Source organism: Neolamprologus brichardi, chromosome 1, assembly GCF_056152115.1.
Source record: "Neolamprologus brichardi isolate AB-2024 chromosome 1, ASM5615211v1, whole genome shotgun sequence".
Lineage (NCBI taxonomy): Eukaryota > Metazoa > Chordata > Actinopteri > Cichliformes > Cichlidae > Neolamprologus > Neolamprologus brichardi.
The window spans coordinates 28,085,369-28,106,855 of NC_142104.1; the positions used below are offsets into that span (position 1 = coordinate 28,085,369).

General features: G+C 38.8%; 1 protein-coding gene across 3 annotated transcripts in view; it reads left to right on the forward strand.

Moving 5' to 3' along the window:
* map2k5 (mitogen-activated protein kinase kinase 5) overlaps positions 1-21,487 on the forward strand; it is a 57,762-nt gene that overhangs the window by 17,529 nt on the left and 18,746 nt on the right. Inside the window, exons 9-19 of one of the 3 annotated variants that reach the window (XR_015719022.1) lie at positions 327-366; positions 508-576; positions 1,089-1,170; positions 2,126-2,187; positions 5,581-5,629; positions 5,739-5,812; positions 6,753-6,803; positions 6,911-6,982; positions 8,212-8,241; positions 13,110-13,171; positions 13,521-13,553. Coding sequence is in view for 2 of the 3 variants with exons in the window: in XM_087840464.1 (XP_087696590.1) it covers positions 327-366; positions 508-576; positions 1,089-1,170; positions 2,126-2,187; positions 5,581-5,629; positions 5,739-5,812; positions 6,753-6,803; positions 6,911-6,982; positions 8,212-8,241; positions 12,739-12,846 (637 nt within the window). In the remaining variant the exon portion in view is untranslated. Of the gene's footprint in view, positions 1-326; positions 367-507; positions 577-1,088; positions 1,171-2,125; positions 2,188-5,580; positions 5,630-5,738; positions 5,813-6,752; positions 6,804-6,910; positions 6,983-8,211; positions 8,242-12,738; positions 13,050-13,109; positions 13,172-13,520; positions 13,554-21,487 lie in introns of those variants that run through there. The other 2 variants (XM_087840457.1, XM_087840464.1) reach the window with 2 other exon arrangements.

A 21,487-nucleotide genomic window follows, 5' to 3' on the forward strand; every position in this document is an offset into this window, starting at 1 on the left:
TCATGTAATATGAATTTATGAGCACAGTATGGCCCTCACATTCACCAGATATGAACATCATTGAGACTCTATTAAAAATGCTGTAGAAGAATAAGAAGGTACTTTCAGCTGCTCCCTTATTCACAAGGGGTGAATATGGGACTATTTGTATGAGGCAGGTTTATTAAATACTGAGTAACGAGGGTGCTCAAACTTGTATAAATACCATATTTCTTTCATTTTGTAAGTTCATTAAATAAAAAGTAACAACATGTTACTGTCTGAGACTGCATTCCCTTTTTTCAGTTTTGCTTTAACCTTATTGTCTTCTCTTTTGACCCATCCAGAGCGTACCACGTTCACGGCAAACGGGTTTTAGCTGTCAAGGTGAGAATTCCTTCCATTTACATGACGATCATAGTACTTACTCTTTCATTTAGTCCGTCCCTTTGAAACATCAGCGGAATTTGTTGGTGTTGAGTTTATCATTTTTGCTGCCCCTTTTGTCTCGCCCATGTCTGATTGCAGGTCATTCCCCTGGATATCACGGTGGAGTTACAGAAGCAAATCATGTCAGAATTAGAAATTCTCTACAAGGTTAGTTTTGAACGACTAATTTGCCTCCTGTTCTTCACCAAAACATTTTTTTCTCCACTGATGTCTGATGTCCTACCGCACCTACATTTTTAATTAACCATGAGTCTAACTAATGAAATGCCATTTATCACCTCTGGTCTTACTTACTAAGCCAGGGATCAGTGATACATGAATGAACACACACACAAATGTGTGTGTGTACATTCATGTATCACAGATCTGAGAAAGAATATATACATAGTCTGCGTGTGTGTGTGTAATTCAATGATAAATGTAATACTTCTTTCAGCAGTTAGACTTGCAATGGATGCTGCAGTGATGCAGTGATCACAAAAAGCTTTTGTGCAGTTCATTGCAGTTGTTGCAACTTAACACTCAAATTCCTGATAATTTTTCTTTTTTCTTTTGAAATTCATTTATTTTTATTTTTATTTTCTTTTTTTTCGTAATCCTGAATAAATATTTTTGGCATGCTCTTATATGATCACATTTTCTGTGCTCTTAAATTGCAGTGTGATTCTCCCTACATCATCACTTTCTTCAGTGCCTTTTTTGTAGAGAACAGGATATCAATATGCACAGAATTTATGGACGGTGAGTTTCTTTGCGACTTAAGCAAGTAGCTTCTGTGTTTTTTCCTTTGCTAGCTACAGTTGTATAAAAGAGACTTTGGGGAAAAGTCCTCTTTCTCTCTGCCGTGTACCCATTTACACTTCTGCAGATCAAGAGAATGTCTGATCGCTGTAAGCTGTTTAGCATGCCTGTGTGCTAAAAGCTACAAGGGCGTGATAAATCTTGACTTAAGTGCAGTTGTAGGTGTATTTGTGTGTGCCTTTGCTGGTGTGAGATGGAGAACTGTGGGTTTTTTTTGTTTTTTGGGGGGAGGTGGGGGAAAGCTGTATATGTTTGTCAAAGTGTGTGTTAATGCAGTGATTTCCCTCGATTCACACATTTTCTAGCTTGTCAGCGGTCTGTATAACTTCTGAGTACTCTGTTAGTTCATGAAACATCATGAAATTTCTGGATGTATGTGTACAAATGTAAACAGGTTCACATATAGCAAACACTGAATGATGATTGGGTATAATTGTGTATAGTCGCTGTAATTTTGCAGAATACTTGGATGATATCCTCAGTATCACTTTATCTTAAATTAACTGGGTAGCGTTTTGATGATGTTATAAAAAAATGACTGATTAGACTTTTATTTGTATTATTACTACTACTATTATTATTATTACTTTTATTATTTCATTTTTATTTATTGATTATTTATGTATTTAAATTAGTTTTGTGTACTTTTTGTAGTGTATATGTAGATCAGCATTGCTCTCTTGGCAATGATGTCAGTTCAGGATCTGTGGGTTAGATAAGTAATATAAAACCTGGATTAAGATGAAATGAACATTTCTTCTTCTTTTTTTTTAATCTGAATTGTGCAACATGTCTGTATTACTGTAACGCTCTAAATATACATACGCACATACACTTATACATGCATACATTGACACTGACTAACCTGTGTCAATGGGAAATCTGTGTTGTGCAGGTGGCTCATTGGACGTCTACAAAAGAATTCCAGAGCACGTGCTTGGAAGGATTGCTGTGGCGGTAAGTGTTCATAAAGTATGCAGAGTTTCCCTGCTGTAAAGTTAAAGCCTTTTTTTACTCCATATACAGAGCTCCAGCTGCGAGCACAACAGACCCCACCTACCTGTTATTCAAACTTTCTGTTTGCAAGAAATCAGCCAATCAGATAAAAGTTGGTTTAAAGGGATTTGGTGCAGCACTAAAAAAAAATTCAAATTGCAGATGAATAGAGGCTAAACAACTGTCTAATATAATATAAATATACAATATTTTAAATAGTGATGTCAAAATTCAGGACTTTTTATTGCAACTGTGTTAGCCTGGTTCTTCCAGAGGTATCTACCTGTTAAAAGGGAGTTTTTCCTTCCCGCTGTTGCCAAGTGATTGCTCTGATTGCTGAGTTTTCTTTGTATTATTGTAGGGGTTTTATCGTAAAGTATAAAGTGCTTTGAAGTGACTGTTGTTGTTGTGATTTGGCACTATATGAATAAAACTGAACTGAAGCGAATTACAAAATTACAGTTATACTACCAAATACTAAAGGAGTTATAGATGTTGACATGTATAAAAAGTATAGCATCAACAAACTGTGTATATACATATCTAAGCATATATAGTATGTTATGGCAAAGCTCTAGGGAGACGGTTAATTTGTACTTCTTGTACTTTTTAAGATAGCGCTGTCGACCCTCTATAGTACATATGTTTCAAAGTTGTGGCCCAAATACAACAGTGGTCCCACTTCCTCCATGACAGACTATAACAGCAGGAAACCCTTGGTTACTAATTTGTCAGCAGATATAGACTACTGACAAATTGTAGCATTTGCTTAGCTCTAGCTGCTTTCTACATCCCCATTCACATAACTGCTAAAAAGTTAAGATAAGCTTGATTATCATTGTAAGCACAAATAACCGCTGATGTTGGTGTATACAGACAGACAAACATAAATAATCATACTTTTCAAATAAAAGAGTAATAAAAATATTCTCTGTACTATCATAAATAGAAATAATAAATAAATAGATAATAATGCTACGGATTGCAGCTTTAATGGCACAGGTAGGCAGTCGAATAGATGGATATTATAGAGGTATTTTAACTATTGTATTTTGCACTTAAGGTAGATATTGCATAGAGATCAAACATGAACTTGTTTGTGCATGTGTACCCAGAGCATGAAACTTAAGTGATGTCACTCAGTATAATTAAATATTCATAATATTTTAATGCATTATTATGAAAAAATGCTTGAAGAAATGGTTTTCTGACCACTGTTGATGTCTGGGATCATCGTCATTCATCAGGATTGGGTATTGATAACATTTTTTATATCAATGCCAAATGAATAAATAATATAAAATCCTGCTTGTAAACATGGCTTACCATTACAATGAATTGGACATTTTGTAACTGTTTCTTAGTCGCACCCGGCTCTCGATTCCCTTTTCTAGTCGGTGGTTTTACCTCTTGAATTTAATTGCCCATGCCTGCGTGGCAGTCACAGTTTCAGTGTGACCTGTTATTTGTTTGCTGCAAACAGAACAGACCTGAGACAAAAACTCATTTAATGTATTAAAGAAATAAAGACAGGAGAACCACAGGTGTGAATTTTTCAATTAGCCCTTATTAGGTGAATGATGGACAAAGTGAGTGTTGTTTTCCTCGTACTCGCCCCGTGTCCGTTTCTCCCTCATGTTCTCCTCTCAGTTAAAACTCACATTTTGATCGTATTTGGCCTTGATGTTGATTAATGCATGCCTCTGTTCCACACTCATTACCCTTCTCCTGTCTCCACCTCCTCTTTTCTGTCTCTCTCCTTTAACTTTGTCCGTAATCAAACAATGACAGCTATTTAGTCAGTGTTAATTCTAATTCACAGCTTTCCTTCCTTTCCACTGTCACAGTTGTTAATTATCACAGAAGGAAAAGCACCCAAGAGGGTGCGAGTAGAGCTGCAGACGCCAGTTGTTGCGCTTGCACCACAACCTTTCAAAGCAGCAGGACTTCAGAGAGCTTTTGTGATTTCTTAATTTATCACAGAGGTTGTTTTGCACGAGTGCTGGATGACGGGAGCCTTGAAGCTAAAATCTGCTGTCACACCCCGTAAATGAAGAAACCACCACAAAGCAACATTACACATTTGCAAATGACTTTAATACTTACTTCTTACTTTTCTAGGTGCCCTAAACTGCCTCCTTCCTAATTCTTCAGCTATTTTCTCTTTTCTCTAGAGAGAAAGTCAGCTTGTTCAGAAAGAGTTTCTTGTGTCTGTATTCACTTCTTGTTGGTTGCTTCCTGATTCTCCCTTTGTCACCAGAGACTTGTCGACATTTTACTCGAATGCACCTCATATTTTTAGCCAATTTGATGTCCATGTTTCCTCAAATGACTTCATAGCTTAACATTGCTGTTGGGATAGACTGTAGAACTTGCCTACAGTATTGTGCAGAAGTCTTCTCCCATTTCTCTGTGTATTGGGAAATAACAGTTTATTGAAATGTGTGCAAGCATAAACTGGAGTTTGTAAAATTAGAAAGAGTTAAAAGTCAGTATTTTGTGTTAACATCTTTACTCTTAACCACAGCCTGAACTCTCCGAAACCTCTTTTCCACTTGCATCTACTCAGCTCCACTCTACTGGATTCTACTTGGTTTTCAGGGTTTTTCATTAGGTGCTCGTTTTTAAGTACAAAGTTGGCTGGGGTTGCAAGCGAGCCGAGTCTAGCCAAAAATGTGATATCAACAGACTTCCAGGAAGTGATGTCACTGGATGAGTCGTGATAGTGACTCTGTAACAAGAATCAAGCCGAAGCAGAAGTAGACAAGTACTTTTGTGCAGCTCTGTTCCCCACAGTTTAATTATTCCCTCATAGGAATGGACTGAGAGGACTCAATGAGCCTTTGAGCAACACACTTTTAAGCCGTTTTACAGATCTAAAAGCCCATTAGACTAGAGAGACAGATATTTCACTGCCTTATTCACCTGCAGGTCTATAATTTAAATATGGGAACTAATATTCACTGAAACAAGGCAGCAACTCCAAACTTGTCTTTAAAATGATGTAATTCACAAGTTGTTTGGCTAATACCATCACGCCATACTAGTCCTTGAGGTTAGTCTGGTGCAAACATGATAGATTGTGCAAGCTGGTCTTAGTTGAATGTCCTGTAATCACCACTTTACCACATGATGGAGTCCCTCCATCATGCCGCATACTGGGATCCTGGAGCCTGTTCACCTCCTGCTAAATTTTGTACTTTAAAATGTGTCACTTTATAACTGAACTCTTTCAAAACAGAGGTGGCGATAAACCTGAGTTAATGTGAAGTAGTTGTTATTCACCAGGGTGTGCTGGTTACACACCTCATGCTGTCAGAATTGATAGTTGTTCTCTGCTGCTTGTGTCTCTAGGTAGTCAAAGGCCTGACGTATCTGTGGAGCCTGAAGATACTTCACAGAGGTGAGTAAGGTAGTGCACGGCCTCCGTGTTATTAAAAAAGAGCAGGGTTGATAAAGACAAGCCGCGGTGTGCTGATGTTGCAGTTCTATGAAGCAGTTTGTCTCCACAGATGTCAAGCCTTCCAATATGCTGGTGAACACCCGAGGACGAGTCAAGCTCTGTGACTTTGGTGTCAGCACACAGGTACACTGATTTGTTTGTGCGAGCATGAGTGAGAGAGGAAAAGAGAATGGGAGATAGAGGAGAGAAGAAAAAGAACAGTTGTTTGTGGCTTCAAAAACCTCAGTCCTGTGCTCTCGGCGTGTCTGTGTGCGCGTGCATATGGTCAGCTTGTCAATCACCACATTCATTTTCCAACTCAAGACATCAGCGCTATCCCAGGGGTCTTCCTCTCACATTAACCCCCCACCTCCATTGTTCTGCAGCCTCTCAGAAAAATCACTTGTTATAATTATGACCCACACACACAACGCCAAGCCTCATTGATATGTATTCAGTAGATTGGGGGAAAGCGTGGGTGACGGACAATGGAGTGCGTGTGTGCAAGTCTGTGTGTGCATCAGCGTGCGTTTCGTAGTGTAATCATCAGGGACAGACCTTCACCGCTCCCCAAAACATCAACCCGAGGTCTGCTTTTTTAACACACATCGCTTCTGTGGTAAATTGTTATTCATTTTTAACCTCCACTTCCTTGCTCAACTCCAAGGTGAATTTACACCCTCACTGACTTGTCTTTTTAACTATGTTTTTCTGTTAAAGTCTTTTCCACTCATGTACATGCTTCCTCACTCTTTCACGCTCCAGAGGGCATGCTCACAAAAAAAGGAGAAAAAAAACAGCCTTAAGGGAACAGACACTCATTATCACAGTCCTGTCATTGATGGCATGTGCCATTGTGTCCACATGCACAAACTCACTAATGTCTCACTCCTGTTCTTTTGTGCGATGGTTTAGTGCAGCCCAAGATATCGACCTGACATGTCAGTAGGTTTCCGTAAAGAAACTTAATCCCCCTTGTTTTTCATTATTCCTTGACATGACCTTAGTTATATCAAGTTATTTATGTTGTGATCATTTTAATACTTTTTATTGTTTACTCACTTAAATGCTGTTTTATTTGCAGCTGGTGAATTCCATTGCCAAAACATACGTGGGAACTAATGCATACATGGCGGTGAGACACCACTTGAGTTTATTCTCGGATACTTTTGAATTTGTTTTAATGCAGTTATACGTCGGTCTCTGACTTTGTTTTTACACGTGTTTGTTTTTGCTTCATAGCCGGAAAGGATATCAGGAGAACAGTATGGGATCCATGCAGATGTCTGGAGTGCGGGCATCTCTTTCATGGAGGTATAACAGTTTTTAAGTGACTTTATGATACACTTAACCGTTACATGAGCGGTCCTTTTAATGGCAGATTTAGCTGCAGTGTAATTAAAATGTAATGGGTGGTATCGCATGTGTTAAGTCTTGTCTGTTGCTCATTGTGTGTGGAGGTTTATCAGTGTCACTGTTCTTCTCTCCACATAGCATCGATAAAGTGCTTAACTGACAGTGTGTGTTCAAATAACATTTTAATTTCAGCATCCACCTCCCCGGTCTTTTGTCCTCCTGCTGACATTATTGATTCTCCATCTGTTTCTGTCTCCAGCTCTCCTTCAGCACTATAATAAACGATTGTGGCTTCTGCCTCACCTTTGTTGGTCAATAAATTTGATATCATTACAATTATAACTATAATGGAGTTTGCAGTGATGTCAAACTTATTGACGTAAGTTTGCGTGATTAAGACATATAGTCGTTTTATAAGAGTCTGGTCTCTTTGTTTCTAGCTGTGGACGTGCACATTAAGCCAAATGAATTGGGTTGCAGTCCTGCTCCCATCTTTACTAGTTAGTCTGTTTATGTTGAAGGAAAGAGCTGAGCATTTTGACAATTTAATAAAGTAATGTTGCCAATAAGCTGCCCTTGACCAAGATGAAAAATGTCCACCCCCAAGTGAATTGCAAAATGTCAGGGAGAGCTGACACCCAACACCCCAGTGAAAACAACACACACACATATTATACGCAACTGCCCTCCAACGGTGTCCCCCTTCTCTTTATCCCTCTATTCTGTTCTCTGCAGGTGGTAATTGTGCGTGTGGGGGGGTTATTAACTAATGGCTGATGTTGTTTGATGAGGAAGTGTTATCAGCAGGTGGGCACTAAGCTTGCCTCAAAGACTGAAAGTCTCAAGTTCTGCACGCTCGAGTAGCTTCAGCTGCATTTTGCTTCCTTGTCTACACTTGAGATTTTATGCTATTAAGACACTGCTGATGGCAAGGTGTTTGTACAGTAACACATAATGATGGATACACTATCATTGCCCTTTACAGTCTATCTGAATGCAGTCCTGTGGTCATACAAGAAGTTTTACCTTTGTGAGGTTTCATTTGTCAGAAAAAGTATTGCCTTGTGTTTTTGGTTGCATTTTAATCTGAGACTCTCACGCAGGACTTCTTAGATGGATGGATAAAACTAAATTTGTTTATTGTCAGATATACTTAAGAATTAATTGTTATCATCTTCTCTATACAGCTGGCGCTTGGCATGTTCCCGTATCCACAGGTAAGGGCTTTTTTAATGGATTATGGCACTGATGAATAAATGCTGGGAGTTTTGATCTGCTTCAAATAATTTTTCTGGAAGGAGTTCCTGTTGGATGTTTATTCGTGTAATAGTTTTCTTGATAGATAACAGTTTCTCTTCTTGAAATAATTTAGTATGTTAAGACAAAATAAGAAACAAAGAAAAATTGCAAACAACCTGAAGACCGCTCAGCACTGTGCTGATTAGGCTTTTTGTTGGCCAGCTTCTCCCACCCAATTCTAAACTGCTGGGTAATTTTTAAAAAAAAAAAATTTAATTGTAGTTTTTTATTTATAGGAGAAAACTGGAATCATAACCCCTGGAAACTGATTTCCTCTTGTTATCAATTCATCTAGATCAGTTTTTGATTTACAGTTTCAAGTGTATGAACTGCTTTTTGGGCTTTTTTTTCCCCCCTCATTACACTAAGTTAAAATCCTGCTCAAATGTAATTGCTACAGAAGTGGCTTCCCAATCCCATCAAGTCTTAATTAGCCCTTTTAAGATGGGTTTATTTTACTAATCCCTGGCTGAGCAATCTCAATCTGGTTACCTCAGGTTACCTCCTGGCTGTCCACCTTTACAAAATTTGAAGGGGCAGGTCTTATTTAGGAAAATTTGTTTCTGAAGTTAGACTGATTGTGTGAGAGTATTAGTTATTTATAGATGAGCTGGGATTTTCCATTTCTGCCCGTCAGTGCATTTGACAAAAAGTCTTACACGGTGAATCAGTTATTTTATTTTTTTAATGGTTTGTTGTGTGCAACAGTTGGACTGCTCTGTTAGTCAAAACGGGCTTGAAAATAAGTGATTTAAAAGGCAGACTGTTTGGTAACTGCTGCACCATCTGCCCATGGATTGGCGAGTTACTGATTATTTTCAGGAACGCCAGTTATCCTTCCCGAGGAGAGCAGACATTCAATAAATGAACGAGCCGGACATCTTTTATAAGGCTTAAAAATCTCAGGATGTGTGCATGAAAATGTGCTCTTGTATGCCATTGGTGTTTTGGCTGATAATGTCGATTGCCTCTGTTTAATGATGTTCTCCAGTAAAAGCCATTTGTCATGTGTTTTGACAGGAATTTATTCAGCACCTCTTTTTGTGCTTTCACAGTAAACATCTGTCTGTGAGACTGATTAGAGTCGCGATGTAGCTCTTGACTTGTTTTCGGCGTCGATCGTTAATTCTTAAGTACGATGAAAAGCAAGTGCAGGTCTTTGTGCAGGAAAGCAAAGGTGTAGATCGTGTAGTAACGTAAATGTCATGCAGTGATCGATCTGTGCGCCTGCAGCCTTGGGTGTGTCTGATTTGCGCGCTCTCCTCTCTTCATTTGATTCCGTCATTATCATGTTAATCGCTAATGTACGAGAGGCACTTTAGTCCTCCCTCGTTGATATAAAAGGGGTGGACAAAATAGAAACACCTCTCTGTTTTTGGTAAGGCTCTCTACCATCACGCAGCTTTCCTCATCTCGGTGTTAATTTTCCCCTAACTCCATATGGCACTGCAGACAGTTCACCTGCAGGCTGTAGCAGAGCAGTGTGGCGAGAGCGCTCGGATCCAGCTCGTCAGGCGCAGCCTGCCAAAGTCCTCGGGCCTAAGCTGTCATTTTTGCAGACGCTGGCACAGCTGTCTGTGCAAAACCCCCTGCTACACTTCACGGAGAACATTTTAGCACAGGCTCAGAAAGAAGTTGTAGAAGATTAAAAGAGTGAGGAAAAATTAGAAGAAAATCTGTGGCGTCTGAATTTTTACTTAGTGAAAAATGCTGGATGACTTATTAAAGCAGTGTGGCGTTTAGATTTCACCCTTTGAAGGAAGCAAAGGAAGGGAGCGTGTGCGCGTTCCACTTGCTTTTATTTGTCGGACGTTGTTTAGTTAATGGATTATCCTCCATTCATTGTTGTGTGAGTGTGTATGCATGCACAGTGGAATCATCACCTCATGTTTGTCATGATTAGAGATTGTCTCTTTAATTCCACTTCACCACATGTCGGGATTCATTTGCATTCTTTGTCAGGAGTTAATGGAGTTTTGCACGGCTCGCTCTGAAAGTCTTTGAAGACACCAGACCTGATGTGATGTGTATACAGCCGCCAGCAGTATTGTATCTGATTGATTTGTTGTCTTTTTTGCTTGCTTTATGCTTGCTTTTGTTTCTCTTCATTTTGTCATGTTTTTTTTTCTCCCCCCCTCAAATTTGAATGGATTTGTGGATGAAATGCCGTGTCAATCTTTAGTGTGTCTGTTTCAGGAACTTTCATTACACGTCAGCGCATCCATCAGAGAGTATAGATGCTTTCCTTTTGTTGCTTTGTTTTTTCACTCTGAAATGAAACGGAGAGGAAATGGTATCTGTTCCCACAGTGTAGTGTGTGTTGTAAACAATGTTTGCTGTAATTTTTTAGCTCGCTACAACAAATCCAAACTGCTTCAGACTTTGTTCAGTCACGTGTCCTCCGTCAGCAAGCTAGTTAACATTTTGTTTCAATAGATAAGTAATCAATATGTGAAGTCTTAACATATTGTAGGACCTTTTGTTTATTGCAGTGCTAATTATTGTCGCTTGCACATTTTTGGATGTTTCGCTTACAACTCATTTTGGCTCATCCGTGCAGCCGAAAACTGATTTTAATGATCTGTTGTCTTGACTTGATAGCTCTTCCTTTAATCAATCACGTTGCAAATCTAAATTTAACACTTAAAGAATCTAATTTGAGCAGTATTCCTGTGGCTAAGGATGAAAGGCTGGCAGCTGAAGGAGATCAGAGATGAGCTGCTTTCATTGCATGATGTTTCATAGCCTTCATTTTCAGGGAAACGCATCTCAAGCTAATGCAACAGCATGCTTGTTGTTGACCTAACAGCTACGAAAACAGAGGTGCAGACCTCTCATTTTATATATATATATATATATATATATATATATAAGCATATCTTCATTTGGGCCCTTAATCATAATGAAAACATGCCTGTCAGTTTTTGAAAGTGATGTATTTTTTTCTTTTATAATCTATCTAAAAGAGAGTTTTTTTAGATTCATTACCCTTGAAGAAATGTCTTCTTTCAAGAGGGGAAAAGCCATCTGATCTTTTAGACGTGTTTATTGAGCGGCTCTTGGAAGGGACAGAAATCATTTGACATCTAAAAATTGATTTTGTGACTTCTTATTTTCATGCTGAGCAGACTGTGATGGTTTGAAGTAATGAGAGAAGCTCAAAAACTTGAGTGGGCTCTCCACCTCAAAGACGCGAGAAGCTGGTGTTTATTTCCTACACAGCTACATTTGCATACACACACACAGGGACAGCTTTATACACTCACGTACACAATACAGGTGTTTGTTCATAGCTAACATACAGATAAAAGTCTTAGTCCATCTATTTTCTTCTGTTTATCTAGTTCAGGGTCATGGGGTGGCTGGAGTCTGTCCCAGCTGTCACTGGGTAAAAGGTGGGGTACACCCCAGGCAGGTCACTGGTCTGTGTCACGCTGCTTACCAAGAGAGAGTTTATTTCTGTGCACACTTAAGCAAACATGCATTTTTTATGCCTTTGGGATCTAGCTTTTTGATTATTCTTTTTATGGGTTCTTTTTATTATTTTTTTTATTTTTAGGGTGGGATACATCTACAGTCTTCAGCACACTTCCAGTCTTGTATTAATTCACTATGAGTCACCGGCACAGAGATTCATTTACATTTTCCGCTGTGCACTATTTGCGTGCTAGTAGTTTAGTCAGATTGTGTTTATGACTTAGGACAAGATTCGACTTATTTCATGATGAAATTCATTGAGAAATGCGGCCCATCCAAAGGTTCACTTCATGGGGAATAACAGGGAGGTATTTTAAAATAAAAAATCTTTTTTTTGATGTGTGGTCAAGCCACACAGTACAAGAGGAACACGCGCTCATTTATGCTTGAATTAGTTGGTCTCCCACTATCCAATTCCAACTCCTGGAGCAGCACGCAATTTTGTTCTAGTAATTATTTCTGAACAAATTAGTTTTCCATAGTTGCCTTTAATGTGTCTGAATCAGGCAAAACTGGATATAGAGGCAGTTTAGGAGTCTCTTGGTATTTACAGAGTGTAAAAACCTGTATTTAATCGAGTGGATCAATAAGTGCTCTAATGCACTGTCAGAAGGCCTGGAGAAATGAGCAATTTATTCACCAAACATTGTTAGACATTTAGCTGAGCCTAGTTTTTGAGCCTTGTATCATTTAGTCTGTGTGATGAAGTTATAAATTTAGATCTTTAGAAATAAAAGCATGGGTTTCCTCATGAGTTCAGCCCTGGGGGGTGTTTAAATAAAAAAAACTAAATCCTGTCTGTAGTTTTGTTACTGCAGTGTTGTACATTTTAAGACGAAGGCTTTTAAGAAAAGTTTCTTTATTTTTGATTCCGATCAAATGAGGTGGCGTGTTAGTAAGTCCAAAAATTGGATTTGTGTTTTTTCCTCTTTTTCAAGATCCGCCTTGTTGTTGTCATCGTGTGTTTAGCTCGTTCGGTGTCGGAGTGTCACCTGGGAAACCGCCACAGTGAGCACGCTCTTCTAAAACCTCAACACTGTTTGTGACAGTCACTTTGCATCCCAGCACATCTCGATCACCTGGAGGGCAGGAATGAAGTGCAGCTCTGAAAATTAGCATTAGTGGATCTTTTACCCCCATTCTCCTCAAATGAGAGCGAGGCCATTAACATTTGTGTGTTTTCATTATGTAAATGGTGTTAACACATACTCACAAATTGCCAACAGGAAAGCAATAATTTTCTCCCAGTGATCATAATGTGTCCAAGTGCATCGTCTTGATTATGACACGCTAATTACATATTGCCTAGTCTCTCTCTCTCTCTCTCCCTCTCTCGCCCTACAGATTCAGAAAAACCAAGGATCTTTAATGGTAAGTTTTATTGCAGTGGAATAAGAAGCTAGAGGTCTACAACTCTGAAGTCTGTTACTCTTGGTTGACTCTCTCATTTGAAATAATAATAAAAAAAATCCCATCAAATTCCATTTTTGCAGAAAAATATTGGATCATGCTTAAACTGCTAGTATTACATTAGGTGCCATTATGGAATAATAAAAACATTCAGAAGCTGAATGGTGGCTTTGCCTGAGCTCACTGAATTTGATTAATCTAGGTAGATACTTTTTTTTTTTTTAATATCACACTATTGATTTTCTCCATTGCCAAGAAATTCCATGTAAGCTAACATGTTTTTTTTCTCCCTGTGCTTCTCCTTTTCCAGCCTCTCCAGTTACTGCAATGCATTGTTGATGAGGTGAGTCGTCGTCTTATGTGCTTTTGCATCTAAAGTCAGCCCTAATGGCCCGGAAAGCTTATATTTTGTTTCCTAATGAAGCAAACCACTCAGGCGGCTTTGCTCCCCATTCACTCAACCCTTCACCCTACGCGACTGCCTCAGGCAATACACATATGCACATGCACATTACTGTAGAGGTTGGACCTGTCATGAGTAACACGTACACACAAAGCGCAGCTCTGAATTCTGTGTACTAGTGTATGCAAAAATGTGTTTAACCAGGCTTTCTCTCCTTACTGCACTGGGTTTTATTATTGCATCTTAAAAAAAAAAAAAAGTCAGAGAAGACTCACAGGAGCATCAAACCAAAGACTCACAGGACTGATAATGATGCACGCACACTGCAGACCACAGCGACTGATTAGCCATCCAATAAAGTTTTATTTAATTTTGTAATTTGCGTAGAAGCAAAAGGATGTCAAAGATGGAAAAGACGTAATAATGACTTTATAAGAATTTATTTAAGCCAACGGATCAATCTCCTCAGTGACAGCGCTCAGGTACCCGTTCTCATCTAATTTCTTTATGCTCTAAGACTTTCCATTTTCTAATACAAAATGCAAGCTTGGACAAAATATCATAGTGAAACCAAACCTTGCTCAAGTCAATCTTGAACAGTTTCTTGATACATTGAGATGCTGCTGTGCACAAAAATATGCATTATATAGAAGCTCACTCTGTGTGCATTTACATCATAAGCAGGAATAATAATCTCCCCTCCCCTCTTCTTCTTTTAAGCTGGCTTCTTTGCTGAACAGTCAAAATGGCTACACAGCATAAAGCATTCCTGCAATGCCCCCATCACCAGCTATATCGCACATTAAACATACAATGTCACTTGTCCTTAACTGCCTATAGATTGGCCGTAATTAATAATTAAATGCTTTCGGTTGTAATGGATTGACCTGGGCTGAACTGTTCATTAGTCAGCTAGACGTAGCCATCACTCAAACTATTTTTCTGTGCCCTTTCTCGGCTCCCCCTTGAGGCAAGAGAGCTCTCATTGTTGTCCGTGCCGTGCCGTCCCAGCTAGTGCAGTGCTTTGGAGGAAGAGACAAGAGGATAACCTCTCTCTGGACAGTTGACGCTGCATAGATGAAATCTATCTGTTCCCATTTACGCCCGATTTAGACTTGTGCATTGAGTCTCGGCAGAGCCGATGACATAAGCTACATAAAGTGGCTGACATTGTCGCCAGCGTTTATGGCTGTATGTGGTGCATTATGTGTTAATTATGTGTTTTACATGCAGTGCCAGCCGATAGAAACAAATGAAATGCCTCGACTTTCTTCCCTCCGGGGTCCTCGCTCTTTGTTGTTTTCTTTTTTCTTTTTTTTCCAAAGGAAAACACATTTATGCATCAAGTTTGTACATTCAGATAGTTTCAGCTCCCTCTCCCTCCAGGAATTTACAGATTTTTTTGAGTGCTTATGTTGTTACTATCATTATTGTTTCTTATATTGAGGCAATGATTGTAATTCTCACCCTGTCGTGTTCAAAAACTGCCAAAAAAACTCACCCGAAATGATCAGGGGAGAGGACTCAACGGTTGTGAACAGGCCAGGTGCACATCAGGTTACACTGTAGGTTACGTTGTAGAGTTTTAGAGCTATTCGCGGTTACGGTGTACCTACAGTGTAGATCTCCCACTGAAGCATAAATTCCCACTTGGATGTTCAGAGTCTGGCACAACTTGTATAAACCCTTTTTTATTTTTGTTTAAACCCAAATAACTGGGCTGGGACACGTCACATGGAGCAGCTACTCTAATACAAAGGTATTTTTAATTAGTTTAGACACACCTGACTCAACACTATGGCAGGTGTGATAAATTACACCTGACTCCCTGGCATTTTGTAAATATTGCTCATTACTATATACTGTACTGTACATGTGAACCTTTTTTGGATATTGTATGTGACTTAACCCACTGGGAAATTGAAAGTTGCTTTATTGGCTGAATGAATGTGCTCTTGTGAGTGGAGCTTTTAATATTAGGTACAAATGTGTGTGGTTTGGCTTCCATTTCTTTCATTTTGAACCTAAATTGAGGTATGCCCTCAACATATAGGCCAAATACACAAATGATCAAAATTCAAATTGCTGATTACCGCTGATTCTGTAGTGTGGTGGTTTACACATTTATCCAACACACAAAAGATTTGCTCCCCAGGAGGAGATGCAAATCTCAGAGAAGGTTGCGTGAGGAAGTAGCATGCGGCATAAACATTTTCCAGATCATAAATCTGCTGTCTGAATGAGGGAGCAGCTGAAAGAAGGATTTACTTACACAGAATAGTAGAGGTAGTAAGAACTGTGGTTTCAGCTCAAGTAAAGGAGTTTATTTATTTAGACAAGAAAATGGTTTTGACATTCATGAACAAAGAACATGTAGTCGTTGTTGACAGCTTACCACACAGTTAATTTGCCAGCATTAGAGAAAACACATTTTTGACTTACATAACATTACATACCTCCCCTTTATCTTGATTTTATTTATAAGGTTGTTTTAATGCTTTAAAAAAAATTAGGTTGATTTTGGTCGATATTTGGAAAACGCCAAAATTTTCCATAACCCAACAGCTATAAAACACTCGAGGCTGAATCTCATTAGTAACACACTGAATAGCTCTTTCTAAGGACTGTTAGTGTTCACTCTCAAAATGACACACTTGTATGTAAGACACTTAAAGGGGCATTTGCACTTCTGCACTGAATCTATGCTGCATTTATGCCATAAATACAAACCTTTCCGATCATCAGCAAAAGTATAAATACCAGTATAAGTAAAGTATAAAATTGGGTATAATTCATATTGATCCTGAAGACTGCTTCTATATACGTGTATACTGCTCAAAGAGGAATCAGGGGAACACTTGAAAAATCTTAACTTTGATGTTTGTGATTTCTGAATCCAGCCCTCAGAGCTGTGATGATTTTGTTTTCCACTGATGTTTCATCACTTCATGCTGATCGGATTGCACAATGCATGTCAGTAAAGATATTCAACTAGGACATGTGTTTTAAGTGTTCGCTTAATTTTTATTTTAACATGCCAGTCCTCCACTTAAATGCATTGTACTTGCATCTTTGGAAATCCTTGTTATGAGTGCATGCTAGAGAAACAGCATGCTCACCCTGCTCAGGCAGGGTCTTGAATTAGAAGTTCTCTGCAGTTGTTTCTACCATCTGTAAGCTGTCCTCCCTCATTAATGTGCCTCTCTCCTCTGTTTGTTGAATAGCAAGTGGCTCCACTAATAAAGAACTCCCACTTTATTTTCAAGCCTGTAATTACTGATCTAATTTTGCCTAATAATTGCTTCATGGCAATGACATGTATATTTACTTGTACCCTTGTACCCTCGTAGTGTGTGTTCTGTCTCCTAGTGGTGCACATTGACAACCAGAGGACTAATTCACGCAGACTAGCCACTTTCATCAGCCTGCCTGTCTTTTGTGCCATCGCCTGCTGCCACATCAAAGCTGCAGCAGTGTTCCTCTCAGGTGGAAACATGAATACATGCATAAATGTGCATGTTTATATCTGCATGCAGATTTGTTTGAAAAGTGCAGCCAGAAATTTTGCATCAGATTTAGCCTACATGACACATACATTAGTTGTATAGTCAAGACTTTATGTGTGCGGTGCACCTAATTGATTGTTGCTTTGTGTTTGTGTGTACACCAAAATATTGCGATAGCAAATTATTTGGTGCTCTGTCCCTGTAAACCGTGTATACTAACGTTTGTGGGTTTTCGTGCTCAAGGGCATTTGTTTGTGCACGTGTGTTTTTGTGTGTGCGCTATGATATATTGCTCATCCAAGCAGCGGCAGAACTGTGAAGTGCACTGAGATTAGAAGGAATCCATTCCTTTGTTAATTTAAATGGGTTCATGCATCATGCTTTGCGGGAGCCTGCCGATCAGAGCATTAAGGAATGGCGAACACTGCCCAGAGGTGTTTTTAATGGCACAGCAGGGTCTCGGATGTAAAGAGGTTTAATTCTTTGCATTTGAATGAATGCGTGGTCTTGAACCTGGGCTGTATGAGTTTTGTACATATCTGAGTAGTCGATTTATTTCATTTTTAAAGACCTCTTTGCATCATCTCTGCATGACGCCGCACTACGTGTTTTTAATACTTGACCTACACCTGCGGCATCTACCGATCTTACTATATCCAAGCACAACACATTTTGTGTATGTAAAAATTTAGTTACAGATAACAGCATCTTCCAAATGTATATACAACAACTGCTTGCTGGTATTGTTGGAAACAAAGTAAACACAGATGTTAATTTAGTAAGTTTGCTGCTGTAAAGGGGTATTTCATGTGTAAAAATAATAATATACTGTGTTGGGAGGTTTTTGTGCCAGCAGCCAAAGGCAGGGATAAAGCAGGAGTGGGAAAGTGGATGGAGTAATGAGGTGAAGGGCTGTAATGGAGGGTCAGTCGGGCACAGCTGTTCTACATGACACGGTTCATAGAACTTCGATTGACAACAGGCAGCGGGCCTGACACACTCAGACACACACACAGAGGGATACACACTTAGATGGCTTCAAAGTTTTTGACATCCTGTAACATTAACATAACGTTAACTCTATCTTAAATGCATCGTTATACTAATCCTAAAGCATGTCTTTGCTTTTGCTATTGATTATCTCAGTGTAGGTAAAAGATTCATAGGAAATGATATGTTTGAAAAATGGGTAAATAAAACTCAGACTCTTTATTAAAGACTAATGTAGCCACCTTACGTGACCTATTGGTTTGTTAAGTTTTGTTTTGTAGCCTTAGGCTTAGCATTTTTCTCACCACTGTGTTGCTTTTTTTCAAGCTTAATCGGGTTTAGTTAGGAAACTGCATCTATCGGCTGCAATGCACAAACACACATATTTGCTAATTATTCGTGCAGTACTAGTTTCACCTCCGAAACCCACACAGCAAGCCATAATATTTTTTAGACGGCTCCATTAAAATACTCCCAAGTAACGAAAAACGCCACACGCACCTTGAAGAGGGTTCACTTTGTGTCATCATCCACCTGTCAGTGGAAGTGGTGTTCTCCTAACTTTAGTCCTTGATCAACATGTGAGTTATTGAGAAAAAAAAATCATCACTATACAGTTGAGACAAAGAGGTAACTTAGCTATAGAGACCAGGCTGCTTTAAAGACAACTGTTTTATCAGCCTGTGTGGACTGATTCAGTTTTGTAACAGCTGCAGTTTAGGACACTTATGTGTTTTGTTCCATTTTCCAGCCTTGGAGCTCACTGCTTTTAAAGGTGTGTTTAATATCTAAGAATTAAATTAAAAGGGATGTCAAAACATCAAAAGAAGTTTTAGAAAATGTTTGAAGTTACAAGATTCAAAGATGTTAGATGACATGAGTAATAACCAGAGTGGGTTTTTTTTTTTTATTAAATAGCAATAATAACACTTCCCAGATCTATACAACAAAATCCACATTGATATTTTGTATTTAAGAACAAAGTAAAATGAGTTCAGGGACTACTTGGCCACTTTTTTCTATTTGTCTTTATTTTAGCTTCTTATTTATCTTTTAAGTTACATATTTCCCTGGAACAAAAACCTGCAATGATAAAAGTGAGGTGAACTGCACAAAAGATTTGTGTACACTGTCTATAAAGTAAAGGAGTGCAAAAAACCACAATGTCAAAAATACTGAATAATCTTTCAGATATTTCTCCTACATAAATCCTTGAATGCTACAAATTTAACATTCATCCCGGTAGCTTCAAAGAGCTTCGTTACCGTTATCTTTGTGTCTGTGTGCACCTTTAGATATCTGCTAATATAATAAAATATAACATTTTTGTATTCTATCAGCACCGTAACACACTCCTTTTACTCTTATACTTTAAAGTGGGTTTAAATAGTTCATTTTCCCCCACCAGGCTGACTTTAAACATACTGTGTGCCAGCAGGTACCTCCACAGCTGTTCACCTGGCAGGCACAAAGGAAATAAAAAGTAGAAAAAGTTTTTGCTTTGCATCATTTGGTTGTTTTAGTAACCATCAAACAGAATTTCTGTCCTGTTAAGAGCACTCGTTTTCAAAAGGTGACTCTTAATTAGTTGTGTGCGTTGTGCTGAGGGCTCCACACCAAATATACAGCTGTTTCCTTTAAAGGTTTTTCCCTTTGGTCTGATGATCTTTTCATTGAGATCCAAATCTTGTCTTATTCCACCTCTTTCTGTGCTGGACTGCTTAAAATTAAAGAACATGATCCAGGGATGTTGGCATCTAATAAGCGCTCCCTGCATCGACACCTGACCATGTGCCTGCCAATCACAGCTGGTCCTTGCACTGTGCAGCTTAAAGTTTCCCAGACTAGTCTGGATGCGTAACATTGCATTAAACACTGATGTACAACTACTCTCAGATGTTTGGCCCAGCAGAAGAGCTTGTCCCTCAAAGCAGAAAAAGGGCCAATTTACTGGACAAGAGACGCGTTATCCTCTCAAAACCAGCACTAAATGCAACGAGCCACAGGAGAAATGCAGCGGCATCAAGTGTCACCTCCGTCATGCAGGCGCAGTGAATGGCGTGAAAGACTTTATATTTTGCTTCTAGGAGATGCACTTAGGTGAAAAATATCTGGCAGACCTTATTCATCTATATGAATGCAGCAGTGCCATGTTGATTTACTTTTTGGTAATAGTTTTTTTAATTAGATCTTTTATTTTCTGTTGAAGAGAAGCCCTGATTTTAGGTTCATGAATAGGATCTGATTTGTTTTGAAAGCAGTGTTCTGTTAACATGAATCTGCATGAAAACATTTTTGGTGCTAAAATCAGTGAATAATGATGACAAACAATCTCAATAATCTTGTAGTCTTAAGTATGATGACTCATTCAGCTAGAGCAGCGGTCCCCAACCCCCGGGGCACGGACCCATTTGGTACCGGGCCGCAAGAGTTGAGGCTCGGGTGTGAAATTTATTGTTTTTAGGGTTTTTATCATTTTTTACTGTTACTTTTTAACGTTTTAATTGTTAACTCGGTCTCCCTGGGTCTTTTCCCGTGTGTTATGAATAAATCTTCTTTTTTTGGCACCGGTACAGGTTTTATTTTGTTGTATTTATCCGCGACACCTTCAGGCAATAAAATATTGACGGACATACACCGGTCCGTGGTGCAAAAAAGGTTGGGGACCGCTGAACTCGAGCATCTTTGAGACGAAAGAGTGTGGAAACCTTTTTCTAGCAGCACCAGCACTTTCTCCCACGTGGCAGATTTAGTGTTGTTATGCTGTTGCTGGTTATGCTATATGCCGGACACGGTCAAATTATTTCTTTTTTTTCTCTGTGTTGTGTGTTTTTGTTTTTTCTGTGTCTGGTAGACAAAACATTTCTGCTAAAACCTTAGACCGTAACTAGTCCCCTCGCCAGAATTTCAGGAGAGAAATAGAAAAAAAAATCCAATGTTATTTTTAAACTCAGACTGCAAGCATTAAGTGTGTGAATATTTTCTGCGTCACACATTGTTAGAGAATAACAATAGCACAATAAAATCAAGGTTGATCTTTGTGTCAGCAGTGCTTTTCAAAAAATGGGGCACGTCATCAAAGTGTAAAATATGTGTTGAGTTGAACCAAAGTTCAGTTTCCTGATGCTATTGTATATAGTTTTTATTTAAGTTCAATTCAACTTGGATTGTTTTTTAACATCACAAATGTTTAAAACATTGTGAAGTGTAGGGCACGAACCTTCTGAGGTCGGGGGCTTGCCAGTAAAAGTTTGATAATAAATACAGAGCAGTGTGACATAATCACCCCAAGTTTGATTACTGTTTTTTACATATTTCAAAAATGAAAAAAAAAAAAAAACCTCACAAAACAAAACGTTAATCTAGCCAATGTTTCTG